Source organism: Mastigoproctus giganteus, chromosome 13 (assembly GCF_048544385.1).
Source record: "Mastigoproctus giganteus isolate SK-2022 chromosome 13, ASM4854438v1, whole genome shotgun sequence".
Lineage (NCBI taxonomy): Eukaryota > Metazoa > Arthropoda > Arachnida > Uropygi > Thelyphonidae > Mastigoproctus > Mastigoproctus giganteus.
In genome coordinates, this window is record NC_143587.1 from 150,775,618 (window position 1) to 150,790,174 (window position 14,557).

Consider the following 14,557-nt stretch of genomic DNA (forward strand, 5'->3'; position numbering starts at 1 on the left):
GAGCGCAAAATACAGAAATCTCCAAGAGCTATTCACCCTCGAGCAATTCATCATGAATCTCCATTTATCAGAACATACAATGAGACCTGAAAGTACTACATATAGCAAGTACAAACAACGGGATAATGATTATCATGATTCAGATGCTATCTCAACAGAAACTCAACAAAGGGTCACTGATGGCAGTGTCACACTAGAGCCAGAGAGAGTACCAGTATCCACGTGTAGCAAACAGTTCCCAGTGATGATCTCAGCAACAAGTGGACACATACCGCAAGCTGAAGAATGTTTTGTCACCTTCGAACAAGAAAAAATCAATAAGCATCTGCATAACAGTACAACCGTTTTCTCTCAGAGCTGCATCACAAGGCATAAAAACTCCTCATCTGAAATTCATACAGTAAAAAAAAAAGACAACAGAGCATACATTGAAAAGGGATACTCAGAAGATAAGGGGTGTAACACTTGCTGGTACTAACTCAGTAGATACAGTCAATGAAGTTGTCAGCTGCTGCCACAGCAAAAACAATCATTTTGCCGTTCTTATGCCGACGTTACTGCTACAGCCCAACTGGCGTCCGACCCAAAGGTAGAGACAACCAAAACGGCACCCATGAAGAGAACCAACCTCTTAATCCCAGCGCTGTGTCGTATTTCTCTCCATCTCTAACAAACATTAATGAAAAGGGTATCATAAGATATCATCCAAAACCCAATCAATGAAAGACTTGCCCAGCATATAACTACAATATAACAGCTGTACTGACTCGGGACCAAATCTTTGTGTCAAGATTAAATCCAAAAACCACTACTCGGGCAATAACAGAAATGTATTGGAAGGAATACTTCATCAGAGTAGATGTTAGACAACTACGTACGCGGCACGCATCTTATGCCTCTTTCATTGTCTCAAAGCCAGCTGACCCCTGCCAACCGCTAATAAGCTTGGACCCATGGCCACAAAATACTCTAATCAAACCTTTTGAAGACAGAAAAGCTAGCATGCTCCAGAGGGGGCATAATAATACTCAGGTATAGCAATTACAGAGTGTCCCATCCACACCCGCATCTGTAACTATTAGGTGTACATTCATAACATAAGAGGCATAAGTTGCAAACTCCATACACTTCAATCTATTCTCTTTACTGCAGAGTACGATATTATTTGTTTAATGGAGACCTGGATGAACCACAATAGATGTATTGACACTCTTTGCCTCCCTTTGAACTATGCTGCTCAAGTTAATGGACGGGCCATTCACCGCGGTGGTGGAGTTGCGATCATCTATAAAAATTCCTTTTCTCGACATAGGACCAACTCAAGTAGTTCCGAAAACTTTGAAGCCATCTCTGTAATCCTTGACCTCAATGAAATTAGAATACAGGTTTGCACTGTCTACCTCCCTCCAGAACACACCTAGAGGTTAGGACGGAATTAGCGACCTAGATTACTACTAATCTCTAACCCAATGTCCCTACTATTCTTGTAGGGGACTTCAACATGCCCCTGCCAAGGTACTCAACGGCTCGGTCTTCTCTGGAAAACATGTTACATATGCTCGACCTTCATCCTCTTCAAACTCCCCGACAAGCACGACAACACACTTCGTGCAGAACTTATCGGACCAACCTTCTTCTTCTTCAAATCAGATCATCAACCGTTAGATTGTGAATTTTATGCCCATTCTGACCTCTCTAATACCTCGGTTGAAGGATGTGGCCCGCTGCATACGAGAAGTCTTTTTAAACAAGTTCATTAAGCAAGAAATAATCCTCCATCGCCTCACCACGTATAAATGAAACTGTCTGTTAGAAAAGTCAGGGCCTGAAGCCACTTCCATCCTGGCTGAAGAATTATTTCAAATAGCTTGTGTTGGTGCGTCTAAGGAGATTCGGATCTCACATCGATCTAACTAGTGGTTTAACAACAGTATGAAGGTTGTGTTTGTAAGAAAACAAAGGCTTACAGAAAATGGCAGAAAACCAGAACCGCTGAAGATTACATCGCTTACAAAAAAGAACAAGCCTGTTTCTTAAAGCACAAACTCCAAGAGTACAACTTTGCAATTTCTAAAAAGCTTAAACAGTCTAAAAGAATCAATAACAACAAGAATACCAACTTCATCATGGACGAAACCTTATTTAGGAAATGGGCGAAATGCTGGTCAAGACATCAGTCTTATAATGGGGGATTTTAATTTCCAGGTACTGACTGGAACTTGTGGATTGGTCACTCGCACACTAGCAAGACTTTTGTGGATTTATTGGATGACTGTTTTCTAAAGCAACATATTCGAGAGGCAAGCAGAGAGAGTAAAAATCTTGATCTGATAATCAGCAGTGAAAATTCATGCATTAAATCTTTGCAGACAAAAGAACCACTGGGTGACAGTGATCACAATGTACTGATATGGGATTTACTTAAAGATGTAACTACCATCAAGGCTAAAGGGAAGAGCATTTGCTTTTGTAAAGGTGACTGCAAGGATCTCAGACATTTTTTTAAATTCTATACAGTGGGATCAACTGATGATGTTACCAACGTTGATTTCTAAATGGGAAGCCTTCAGGGACTTAATCTTGGAGGCTACTAGGCTTTTCATTCCAACCAAGAAATACTGTTCAAGGTTTAGGCCAAATGGATGTCAAATGAATTAATGAGGCTAGTAGCAGTGAAGAAAAATTTATGGGAGGCATATAAATTATCAGGCGACACAGAAACGTATGGCACATATAAAATAGTCTGTAATCAAGTCACAAGGGAGGCGAAGGCAGATTACGAGAAATATTTGGCAATGGATGCAAAGGAAAACAGCAAAAAGTTCTTTACTTATGTGAACTCTAGAAGGAAAGAGATGAATCAGATTGGATCACTTAACATAGATGGGTTGACTATTAATGATCATGCTCAAGTAGCTGATAAACTGAATGAGTATTTTGCATCTACATTCACACCTGAGGAGTTATTCAAGGAGGGGAATGCCAGACGTTTATCAAACTCTAACAGGGAGCTCACTGATTTTGTAATAACTGAGAGCAAAGTGAAGGAGAAATTGTTGAAGTTAAACATAAGTAAGGCACTTGGGGTGAATGGGATCTATCCAGTTATATTGAAGAAGGCAGCAAAGGAAGTAAGCAAACCCTTAGCCATAATTATGAGAAATTTCTTGGGCTCTAGATAGAGGTCCCCATGGACTGGAGGTGTGCAATTGTATCACCAATTCACAAATAGGGTTCAAAAGGTGACACCCTGTTAGTTTAATTCCGGGAAAAATAATGGAATCACTGGTTAAAGAGGCATTGCAGGATTATCTAGACAAGACTGCAGTAATAGTTAAGACAGCATGGGTTTGTTAAAGGAAGGTCTTGTCTGGCCAGTGTGATTGGATACTATGATGTGGTCACAAAGGAACTGGATGCAAAAAATAATTTTGATATCATATACTTGGATTTCAGGAATGCTTTTTGATACTGTTGCACATAGAAGACTGCTGTACAAATTGGAGCGGTATGGCATTAAGGGTAAGTTGCTACAATGGATAAAGCAGTGGGTGGGAGATGACAGGGAGTGGTAATCAATGGACACTGCTCTTCGTGGATGAATGTTATTAGTGGAGTTCCCCAGGGTTTGGTGCTTGGCCCTTTGTTGTTTTGTGTATTCATCAATGATTGATGAAGGTATATCAGGCTTAATGTTCAAGTTTGCAGGTGATACAAATGGTTGGCAGTGTTGTTAACAGCTGTAAAGACAGTATGGTATTCCAACTGGATCTAGAAAGTTGGGCAAATGGGCTGAGAAGCGGCGACTGAAGTTTAACATTGACAAATGCAAAGTAGTGCATATGGGTAGCAATAACCCAAGAGAAACGTACGAACTGTGTGGTTAGGGAAGTGGAAAGCGAAAAAGACCTGGGGGTAATTGTGCAGTCAGATATGAAGTTGGCTGAGCAGTGCAGATGGTCTGCCAGGGCAGGCAGGTCATGGAGTCTTGTTAATGATATATAGGAATTTTGCTAGCAGGGACAGGGAGGTGATTATCCCGTTGTACAAGGCAATGGTCAGACCACACCTTGAGTACTGTGTACAGGTCTGGAGGCCTCATTTTAGAAAGGATGTAGAGTTGCTAGAATGAGTACAAAGGGGTGCTCTTACCAAGAAAGGCTTAAGTTCTGCAAATTGCATCGCCTGGAGCGTAAGCACATGCGAGGTGATCTGATTGAGGTGTATAAGGCCTTGAATGGGTTGAGCAAGCTGAATGCTGATGAGATTCTTCCTCTTTCTCAGATTAAGAACATGAGGGGTCCATAGATTCATATTGAGGAAAGGCAGTTTTAGAATAGATATGCGGAAATTGGTCTTTAGCCAGCTGGTAGTTGATAGGTGGAACGGACTTCCATCTTTTGTTGTGGAAGTTGATTGCTTATGTAAATTTAAAGTTGAGCTGGACAAGCAATTTGGAATGAATTGAGGGGTGAGATAGGGATGATTTTTTTTTTTTTTTTTTTTTTTTTTTGGTTGATGCTGCATAAGCTTGCTTTCTTGCTTCATATGCCTCTACTATTGCTAATCTATTTTGATTATATTTTAAAGACTTAAAAACTGGTTGAATTGACATGAAATTTATGGGGCTAGTGCACAGTTCCTTCAGACTTTGTGGTTGTGTCAAGAATACATATCTCTGTCAATAAAATATTAAATCTAAAAGTCATTAAAAAAATTTTTAAAAAAGACTGTAAACACTGACTACTCTGCTTACATACCAGACAAACCACTTTGTGACTTATAAGTGACTAGAAATGATGCTGCTCATTGTCATTTTAAGGTACTAAGGGTTTACCTTGATAATTTGATTTTTCTTCTTCTTTTTTTTTTTTTTCTTGTCTGTACACATTGTAGCAATTTTCAAATTCTGCATCCCCTATTGGTATCAGTGTGATACCATGTTTCTGAATTCAAAAATTAGCTATTAAAGAGAGCTTTAAAAGGAAATCATGCCCCTCTTGCAGGGGACTAATCTGAAATATTAATTTGTTACACGTAGTGAACATGTGCAGGTAAGTAAGTGTGTGTACCTTTCTGCTCTTAGTAACTCTTAATGCATCCTATATACTGCTAATCCCACAAGGACTCCAGCAGGCTTTGTAATAAATCTTCATCTGTTATACTGTATAGTACTATGTAACCATATTTAGCTTAAATAATATATTTATAGTTGTGAATAACTATATATAACTATATATACTGCAGTGTAACAGCTGTATTATTATGTATAGATCTGATAAGTACCATGCTTTATTTCAGCTACCATCAAAACTGCATAAGAAGATCTTAGTCATGTTGCACACGGATGTTTTGCCCAATTTGAACAATCCACTCCTCCTCACTGATTACTTAACTGAATTATATCATACTGGTAAGTTGGATTTCATACTTTTTTTTTTTTTTCTTTTGAAGTTCGAATCACTGTTATATTATAGTTCATTTGATGAACTGAAAATTGCCATGTGCTGTAAAATATCTTCTCCAAATATAAACTTAAGAATGTTAGATGAATGATTAAAAAAAAAAAAAAACATTATCAATATAATTTTAATATTAAAATATCATGACTGTCAACCTTTTTTTTTTTTTTTTTTGTTGTTTGCACAAAAATAGTAAAACTGTGCTAAAATTGCAATTTTAAAAAAAAAATTGTGAATTTCTTCTTATTTTTGTTAAAAATACAACTGTAATAAACAACTGAGAATGATTTGCCATAATTATTCAATTAGTCATTAAAAAAACCTGTATTCTGCAGGTTTTCTCTCAATAAAGATTCATTTTAAAATTCAAAAGTTAGCCAGAAATATATATCCAGAATGAAACTTTAAAAATAAATACATAAGCATTTGAAAATCCAAATTCTGGCAGAATGCTTGAAAATCCATATGCTTTCAAGTAATCAGTGTAAATAAACAAAACCAGAAGTTGTACATACAGTAGAACCCCTCTTAAATGGCCTCCACTTAACTGACGCTTCCCCTTCCCTCAATCTCTAAAACATACTGTCTGATGCCTATACCACACTGCCATCCGAACTATTCTGGTATGCTTGCAACTAGGAAACTGTCGTGGCATGCTCTACCTACCTCTTAAGTTGTACATTTTCTGAGAGGACAGTTGTACGTTTGTTTCAAACTGTATTGCACTAAAATTATTTATTATTGTAATTATAATAACAAAATACAATTAATTAAAAATATAATAAGTACTTTAATTAATTATTACATATTAATGAGATATGGGTATGAAAAAAGAGGGAGTTGTTATTTCTATGAAAACTAAGGTGAATGCTCTGGAAAGACTTAGTGAAGGTGAGTCTCTGAAAAAAAAAAAAAAAAAAAAAAAAAAATGCTATTGAATTAGATGTGGGCAAGACAATTGAAAAAGACTTGAAAAAATGACAAAAAAAAAAAACCTAAGATTTTGCACTCGCTTTGTTTCATAAGGGTAGTTAAATTTTCACTCCACTTTGAAAGAAACCAGAATTAGAGATAGAGACAGTGCATTACAGCTGTGGTTTACACAAGAAAGTCGACATTAAACTCCAGTTAGTGGAGCCAGAAGCAACGTCAAAGAAAATTCCTTAGTCTTACATCAAAAGACTGGTGGTGCAGAAAGTTTTATTGCAAATTACAGATAGCTTGGAAATTAGAAAATGATATTTTTAAATTGAATATTAGCATTTAGGGATCATTACCACAAATATGCAGTAATTTAAAAAGATTTAAGATTTTCATCAATGCTGAAACAATGTTTTATCCGTGATAAGAGAAAAAAATCTATAATATGGATGAAACAGATCAAGATTATAAGATTTTACCTAAAAAAATCTAGAGAGAGAATCACAGTAGCAATGCAGCTAGAACTCACAAGCTGCCACTTTTTTATTGTTGGTAAATCGACTTTTAAAAATATTAATTGTTCCTCTTTATCAGTTTTCTACCCTCACAAAAGTTGGCATGGATGAAGCCTGCATTATTCAAAGAATGGTTTTTCATAAATTTGTTCTTCTGTAAAGAAACACTTGAAGAAAGTAAACTTATTCTCTTTATGGATAGTACTCTTCACATCCCAGTTATGAGTACTTCAAAAGAGGACTTTTTTTTATTGTCAAAAGAAATATCCTTTGTCCAGCTGAATCAAGGGACAATTAAGCAAAAGTTTTTGTGTTCTATTTTGAAAAAATATAACTCAAGTATATATGTATTATATAATTATTAAATGTTGTCAGCATCAAAGACATGTTTACAAATAGCACAAGCATGGAACAAAATTCCAAGTTCAGCATTTACTGAATCCTGGGGAAACTTTGTCCCAAAATTGACAATGCTAACAAGTCTTAAATTACAAGAAGATAACGAAGAACATAGTTTATTAACTGATTTCAGGTAAATCAAAAGTTTCAAAGATTTACAGCTGTATTTTTGTATTTGGATGGAGAATTGATCTGTTTTACTCGATTGATCCTTTTCTGTCTCATTAAAACAGTTTCTCCAATTTTTTGCAAAAAAAAAAAACTGTTTTTCTCCATCCATTCTTTTCACAAAAAAAAATATAATAATAATAATACAATAAAAGTCCGAAAATCCAGACTGCTCAGGGACTGGGTCGATCCTGATTTTTGGATTTTCCGGATTCTCAAGCAGTGCTTTTAAAATTCAAATTTAAGATGGAATAAAGAAGAGATGACCAGGTAAATTTTGACAGTTTATTCATTAGTAAATAAAGCGTGCTTCATTTATCAAAATGAGCAGTTTTAAAGAAAAATAAAGTCAACACCTGACAGATGTAAACATAAAAATTTTCACTACAAAAAAAAAGAGAGAGAGAGTGTAATGCTTGAAATCATGTTTGAAAATGAACAGTGTAAAAGAAAAATATAATATATGAATGAAAGCAAAAGATACATATTTTATATAAATTAATTATTAACGAAACATTTTCATATAAAATACAAAGTTTGAAAAACAAGCAGTTTACAAGCAGAAGGGAAAATACCAACAGAATAAGAAAATTTAGAAAGGCAATACAGAACAGGCTTCGAGAACAAGTGGAGAAATACCATCTAGTGCTTTGTTGCTATCGAGGCTGTTCGAAGTTCTTCTGACATCCTATTGATGGAAGACCACAGAGTTCAGTAGGAGGTGGTTTACAAGATCATCAATACACAAGTTAGAAGAAAAAGTTGCTAGCAAGTCAGCTTTATCTTGAGCTGAGATGGCAATAGATCCATCTGGTTTTGAGAGAGATGGGCAAAAATTACATTCAGTAGCTTTTGCAAGAGACCAGAATGCTCGATTGCTATTTGGACAAGAAGCAAGTTTTCTACCCTTATCCAGTTCAAAATATAGTTTGGGCTGATTGATAACTGCTTTTGATGTAGGAAGAAAATGAACCTGAAATTTGGATGCATGCTAGTTGTGATATGCTACATTCTTATCTTGAACAGCCTTGGCACATTTATTGGAAAATCAAGGCTTAGACAAAGGACAAGATTTTAAGGTGAGGTGTGAACTAAAAGGATTGCATCCCTACAAGAAAATTTCACTGACACTGAGCAAACTTCGACATTAGAAGATTTAGAACAGTAATCAAACCAAGGAAAAGAAGAAAAGAAATGTTTTTTGGGTTTGGTAGACTGGAAATAGACATCACTGACATTGGAACCGAGACCAAATATATTTGGGCAACAGATGAGGAAGTGTTTGGGAGGTTTAGATCTTTTTGCAGAGAAGTTTGTTCTATTAGGTTGACTATTCATGATATATTCAGTAGTAAGAAAAATTAGGGAGGACATCTATGAAGTAATGAAATTTTTAGACGTGGCATACACACGGCAAAAGCATACATACCACAGTCAGTATACCAGGTGCCATATTTCAGGACTTGTACACAGGAGGTTATACCCAGGGTTACTAACAGTCTCGCCATCTTGAGGGTGCAAGCAGAGGATTTGGTTTTCGCAGAATTCTGGACTTACCAAAATTGGTTCACTTTACAGAAGCGTTGCCAGAATATCAGTTTCATCAGCATTTTAGATTCTCAGGTAGCAATCCCAGCGTGTCATATCTGATGGAATGTCTGACAGCCTCAACAACTGTAAGAAATATGTTACTAATCGTGTAACCCAGGAAATGGCTCTGTATAAGTGATGGTAATTTTTAAAATGTAAATTGTTCCAGCCCTAATAAACTTATAGAAAATCATTATATGAATTCTATGTACATGTTTTATGTTGGGTTCAGAGAGTTAATGCATTTCAGATTCTTATTCTAATGTAAATTTTACTCTTAGATAATGTTGATTAACTTTTGCATGTTTATTGATAGTTAAGAGTCTAGCTACACCACCACAGTGCAAGCCTTCTTAACCGACTCATTTGATTAATTGATGCTCACCACCATCCTTCTTTAAAATATACTTTTTTGATTGATCAAGTTCTTGATTCCCCCCCCACACACACACTGCAGGGCTGGAGGCATCAAATAATTTACATAATTTTTAATTTAAATATTTATTATTATTTATTTATTTTTATTTATTTATTTTTTTCATAAATTTGTACATTCTGTAAAGAAACACTTCAAGAAAAGAAGCTTACCTGAACAAGACTATTCTCTTTCTGGACAATGCCCCTCTACATCCCAATTGTGAATAGCTTGAGAAAGTGGACACAATTTTCATCATATTTTTACCATAAAATGAAACGTATTTGATCTAGCCTTCGAATCAGGCGGTTCTGTAATGTCTAAAGCAACAACATAAGGCAAAAGTGTTTGGGTTCAGTTTTGGAAAAATGGAACATGAATCATTCAAAGTCATCAACATCAGAGGTGTGTTTACATTTATAGCACCAGCATGGAATGAAATTCCAAAAGTTCAGCATTTACTGAATCTTTAAGAAAACGTTGGCCTGAGATTTACAACACTAACAAAAGTCTTGAACTACAAGAAGGTAATGGAAACCATAGTTTATTAACTGATTTCAGGCAAATGGTAAAGGTTTTAAAGATTTGCAGCAAGAAGACATATAACAATGGATTCAAGGGTTTTTCCAACAGATAAGGAAACCGTTCAACAAATGATAACCCAGGATTTGAAGAAAGTGAAGGTTCTGTGCATATTTTGTTCTACATTCATTAACAGACAGGCAACAACAGGCATGAATTGCACACTGCAGAGAACTCTTTGAGGCCACTGAAAACAAGCCCTGAATTCAATCATTACGGGTAACAAGATGTATTTTCGGTACAACTCCGCGACAAAGTGCGGAGTGTAAGTCAGCACAACTCTCAAAACTCTCACAAAGCCAAAAAAGTTCATTGATTAAGGTCAAAAATCAAAAGATCACTTTCTATGATAGAAAGGGAATTATGCACAAAGAGTTCGTGCCTAGTGTGTGCTGCCTACTACCTGGATGTTTTGAAACATTTATTACAGAGAATTGGCCATGTGTGACATCAGTATAGAAAAGACAGCAGTTGGTTCCTCTCACACAGCAATGCACCAAACCACAAGGCTCTCATTGTTTGGAAGTTTTTGGCTAACAAAAAAAGTCTGTGTACTGTCACACCCATCATATTCACTAAACTTAGTCGCATGCAACTTCTTTTTGTTACAGAAGCTGAAGGCACCACTGACAGGCTGTAATTTTGATGACGCTGACACTAGTCATGCCCTCCCACCAGTCATACTAGTCACTTCATGATCATTGCATGCAGTGTGTGGACGCGGGAGGAAATTGCTTTGAATAAACAAGGGTTACTTTACTCATACATAAGATCGTTATTTTTTTCTAGCATCAGTCTCATTTTCCAGTTGCCACAGTATGTATATATATATACAGGTAGTTCTCGACTTTACGAGTTAATTCATTCCTAATGCGTGCTCATTAAGCGGGAATTTATTTCCCATAGACATAAGGTTTAAAATAGGGGTTAAGTTCTCAACAATGAAATTAGTTAGCTAATTAGTTTGAATTAGTTAGCTGATTAGTTAGTTAAGACCACTATGGTTGTCAATAGAAGAACACTAGAATCAACCCATCGGTCAATCTTACTCACAGTGACTCGAGCCTGCAGCACGGAAGCCCTCCAAGTGCTGGTCAGGTGTCCTCCCATTGGATCTGGAGGCAGTCCAACGTGGCCTAATCTACTACTACACCAAAGGGATCCCTCACATTCCAAGAATATACAATCAAACTGACAAACAGAAAGATCATGGAAAAACTGCAACTACAAAAACACCTCCAACAAGAATGGCAGAACAGGTGGATGAGGTCACAAGGAAATTTTTACCATACGTTGACAAGGTCTACCCAAAATCACCAGCTTGGATTCAACCAGGACGGGCAATCACCTTTCTACTAACAGGCCATAGGCCCTTCATTGACAAGCTCACCGCGCTAGGGCTCCTTGATGATCCACACTGCACCTGTGGAGATGTTGAGAGCTGGTCACATCTTATGTATGTGTCCAAGGTACAAAGATCTGTGGGGATTATTCTACACAAGATTGACACACATCCCACAGGACCAGGAGCACACCTTTTGGACTCACACGATGAATACAAAATCCTCACAAAATATGCCCAGGACCTCTTTGTGATAAGAGGAACCCAATACGTGCTGACAAACTAGCAAGTGACTGGAACCAGTTGCACTCTCCATGCCACTGTTCCTCTAACAGAAAATGACCATTAACCAGAATGGTACATTCTTAGAAGAATGATTGCAGCTCTGCACAATGCCTACAACCCAGATTGGACCCCAAAACCATCAAAGAAAACCAAACTTTACCCAACCAACAACCTGGATGGGATAGTCTCCGAAAAGAAAGACGGAATCCCTAACACGTCTACAACTCGGAATGGACCCTGAACCCCTTAAAAGGAAAATTTCCCGAACTAGACTGAACTACTGGATTCCTACAACAGACTCTGACTCAGATAGCAGCTCTGCTGCACATGCGTCACTGGAGATCCATCATAGCAACCATTATCTGGGACTGACCTGTGGAAAGGGATCAGACTGACCTTCTGGACAGGACATTATCCTACCTTTGGCTAGGCCATGATGCTGATGTCACCGGACTTAAAGGAAACGCATCAGATTCAACCAACTGCAGCCTTGCTGCCTATGCGCTATTTGGCGATCAGTACCCTGCTCCCTTGCTGGGTATCTTTATTCCTCTTTCCTGGCGGGGGGGAGGAGCCAGACTCCTGCTCCCTCCCCCTTGCCTCTCTCTTTTCTTTCTGGTGGAGCATGGCCTGCCCCACTGCCACTAACTGGGAGCATCTTCTCTATCGCACCCATTCTTCTGACTTTCCTCCCCCCGGCCTTCAGTGTCCCTCCCCCACTAGCAAATGCCTTACACGTCAAAATTTAACTGTGCAAATTGAACCTTGCCCATTAACTTTCGGCCTTCAACCGAGCGGACTTGTTTTTTAGGTCCTAACCACTGAAATCTCAGGAAATTAGGTGGCAGGACCTGCCAGAGTATATATAAGCTACTGGGTTCCTGATCTGCCTCCACAGGTCATAAATGGGGAAAACATTTGGCCCCAACAGGGGTCCAAAGTTGTTCTTCTGGTAAACAACCAGAAGAACAACAGTACATGGCACTAAACGATCCAAGACCCACACACTTTTAAATCTCTGGCATTTACAGCGTACTGTAACACACCACAACGTAAAAAACGCATAGATGGGGAAAACCCCTGGTGCCGCTTGACCCTAATACACTTACACTAATTAGTTTGTTTAAACAATGATTGATTTATCGAAAAAAATGAAAATGTAGCATGTAAAATCAAGCAAATTATAATAATAGAGAAATTGTTTACGACTTACAAATGTTAAAGAATGTTTATTCTTCATCATCATCGACTAAATGCACACTCGTTATTGGCTCGGCACTGATTGGTTTGTTGCACAAGGAGTAGTCTTCTTCAGAAATGCTTCAAGACGCATTTATTTCAAAGATAATCTCTTTTAATTATAAATTTCATGTTGCATGTATAAGCATTTTTTAACGGCACACACAAATTGCAACTAACACAATTCGCATGGAGTAACAAGTTTACAAAGCTTTAAAAAAAAAAAGAAATGAAGGGAAAATTCTGAAAATTTCTTTATGTTCTTTATACAATTGAAGTAAAGGGGAAACGCATTTCACCATAATAACTTAAAAAAAACACACAATTCCACCTATCGGTATTTTCACAAATGCAAGAAGATCGAATTTACTACCCGTTTATAATTGCTTATAAACAGAAAACAGAAACAGAAAACAGAACAGTAACAGAAAACCCCAATAAACCAGAAAGTGCAAATTGTTTTATTGTTTTATGGTCATGACCTCCAGAAATGTGCTTTAGAAGAATATCACAAAGGTGTTTAAAATTGAATCTTATAATGGAACATATGATAACAGTGAAAGTGTAGTGCATTTTAATGATTTGAATTGGTAACTAATACAATTTACAAACCATGCTCACAACCTTTTATATGGCCTTAAGGTCACGCTTGTGACCTTAAAAATGACATTTTAGAGAGATAAATAGCTTAATTATACAGTGAAATTTTCAACTTCCGAGATCTTGAAACAAATTACCAAAAACCAATGTGTTATTGGGTTTACATTACAATATTTTAACAATATGATGGTGTCTCTGGAACTGATTAATATCGTAAAGTAGGGGACACTGTATTGTATCGCTACACACGTGGTTTTGAATGCAGTATTTATTAATGTTTAACATTCATTTTTTGCAATTAATGTTCATATTTTCGATTTTGTTGATACTTGATACTGGGGAATCGTAAAGCGAGAACTGCCTGTATATTATAAAATTTGATTTCTGGAATTTATGGACATTGCTGTTGCCTGATCAACATTTATTATTGGTAATGGTAATGCTAAGTTGTATTGGTACACCATAAACTTGTTGATATATTTTTCCTTCAAAGGGGAAGAAATTAATGTTAGGCTTCTAAATTTGGGAGCTTACTGTTTTCACATACAGCACATTCTTCGAATTTAAATGCAGTAAATCTGGAAGTATATTCTATGAAACGAAAACAGTGAAAAATTTTATATAAACATGAATTTGAAAATGCTTCATTAACAAACTAGAGCCATTCAATAGTTTGTCCCAACAGTAGAGTAATAGCACCTTATTTCTAAAGTAACATATACAGTGGGACAGACTTTTGTTTAAACAGTTGTAGGACAAATTTAATAACAAATTTAATAAAGCTTTAATAACAAAAGGCTGTCAAGAAATTTTATTAATGAAAAATTTATTACATATTTAGTTTTACAAGACAAAAGAATCCTTATTTTATTCAAGAAACAAGAGGGCAATGATTATTTTTATTATTACAGTAAATGCTCAAAATGTCCACCTTGAACTGCCGGATGGATTTTGACCCATTGATTCATGGATTGATGGATGTTCTGAAAAATGACAATATTGTAGACTGAGGTGAAGACATTTTGAACTTGCAACAGTT

General features: G+C 36.7%; 1 protein-coding gene across 4 annotated transcripts in view; it reads left to right on the forward strand.

The window, feature by feature from the left end:
* Window positions 1-14,557, forward strand: part of LOC150076519 (nucleolar complex protein 4 homolog B-like) — a 249,639-nt gene that overhangs the window by 138,682 nt on the left and 96,400 nt on the right. For all 4 annotated transcript variants that reach the window (XM_090387058.1, XM_090387056.1, XM_090387057.1 and 1 more), the window contains one exon: window positions 5,302-5,413. In XM_090387058.1, coding sequence (XP_090243184.1) covers window positions 5,302-5,413 — 112 coding nt within the window. The remainder of the gene's footprint in view (window positions 1-5,301; window positions 5,414-14,557) is intronic.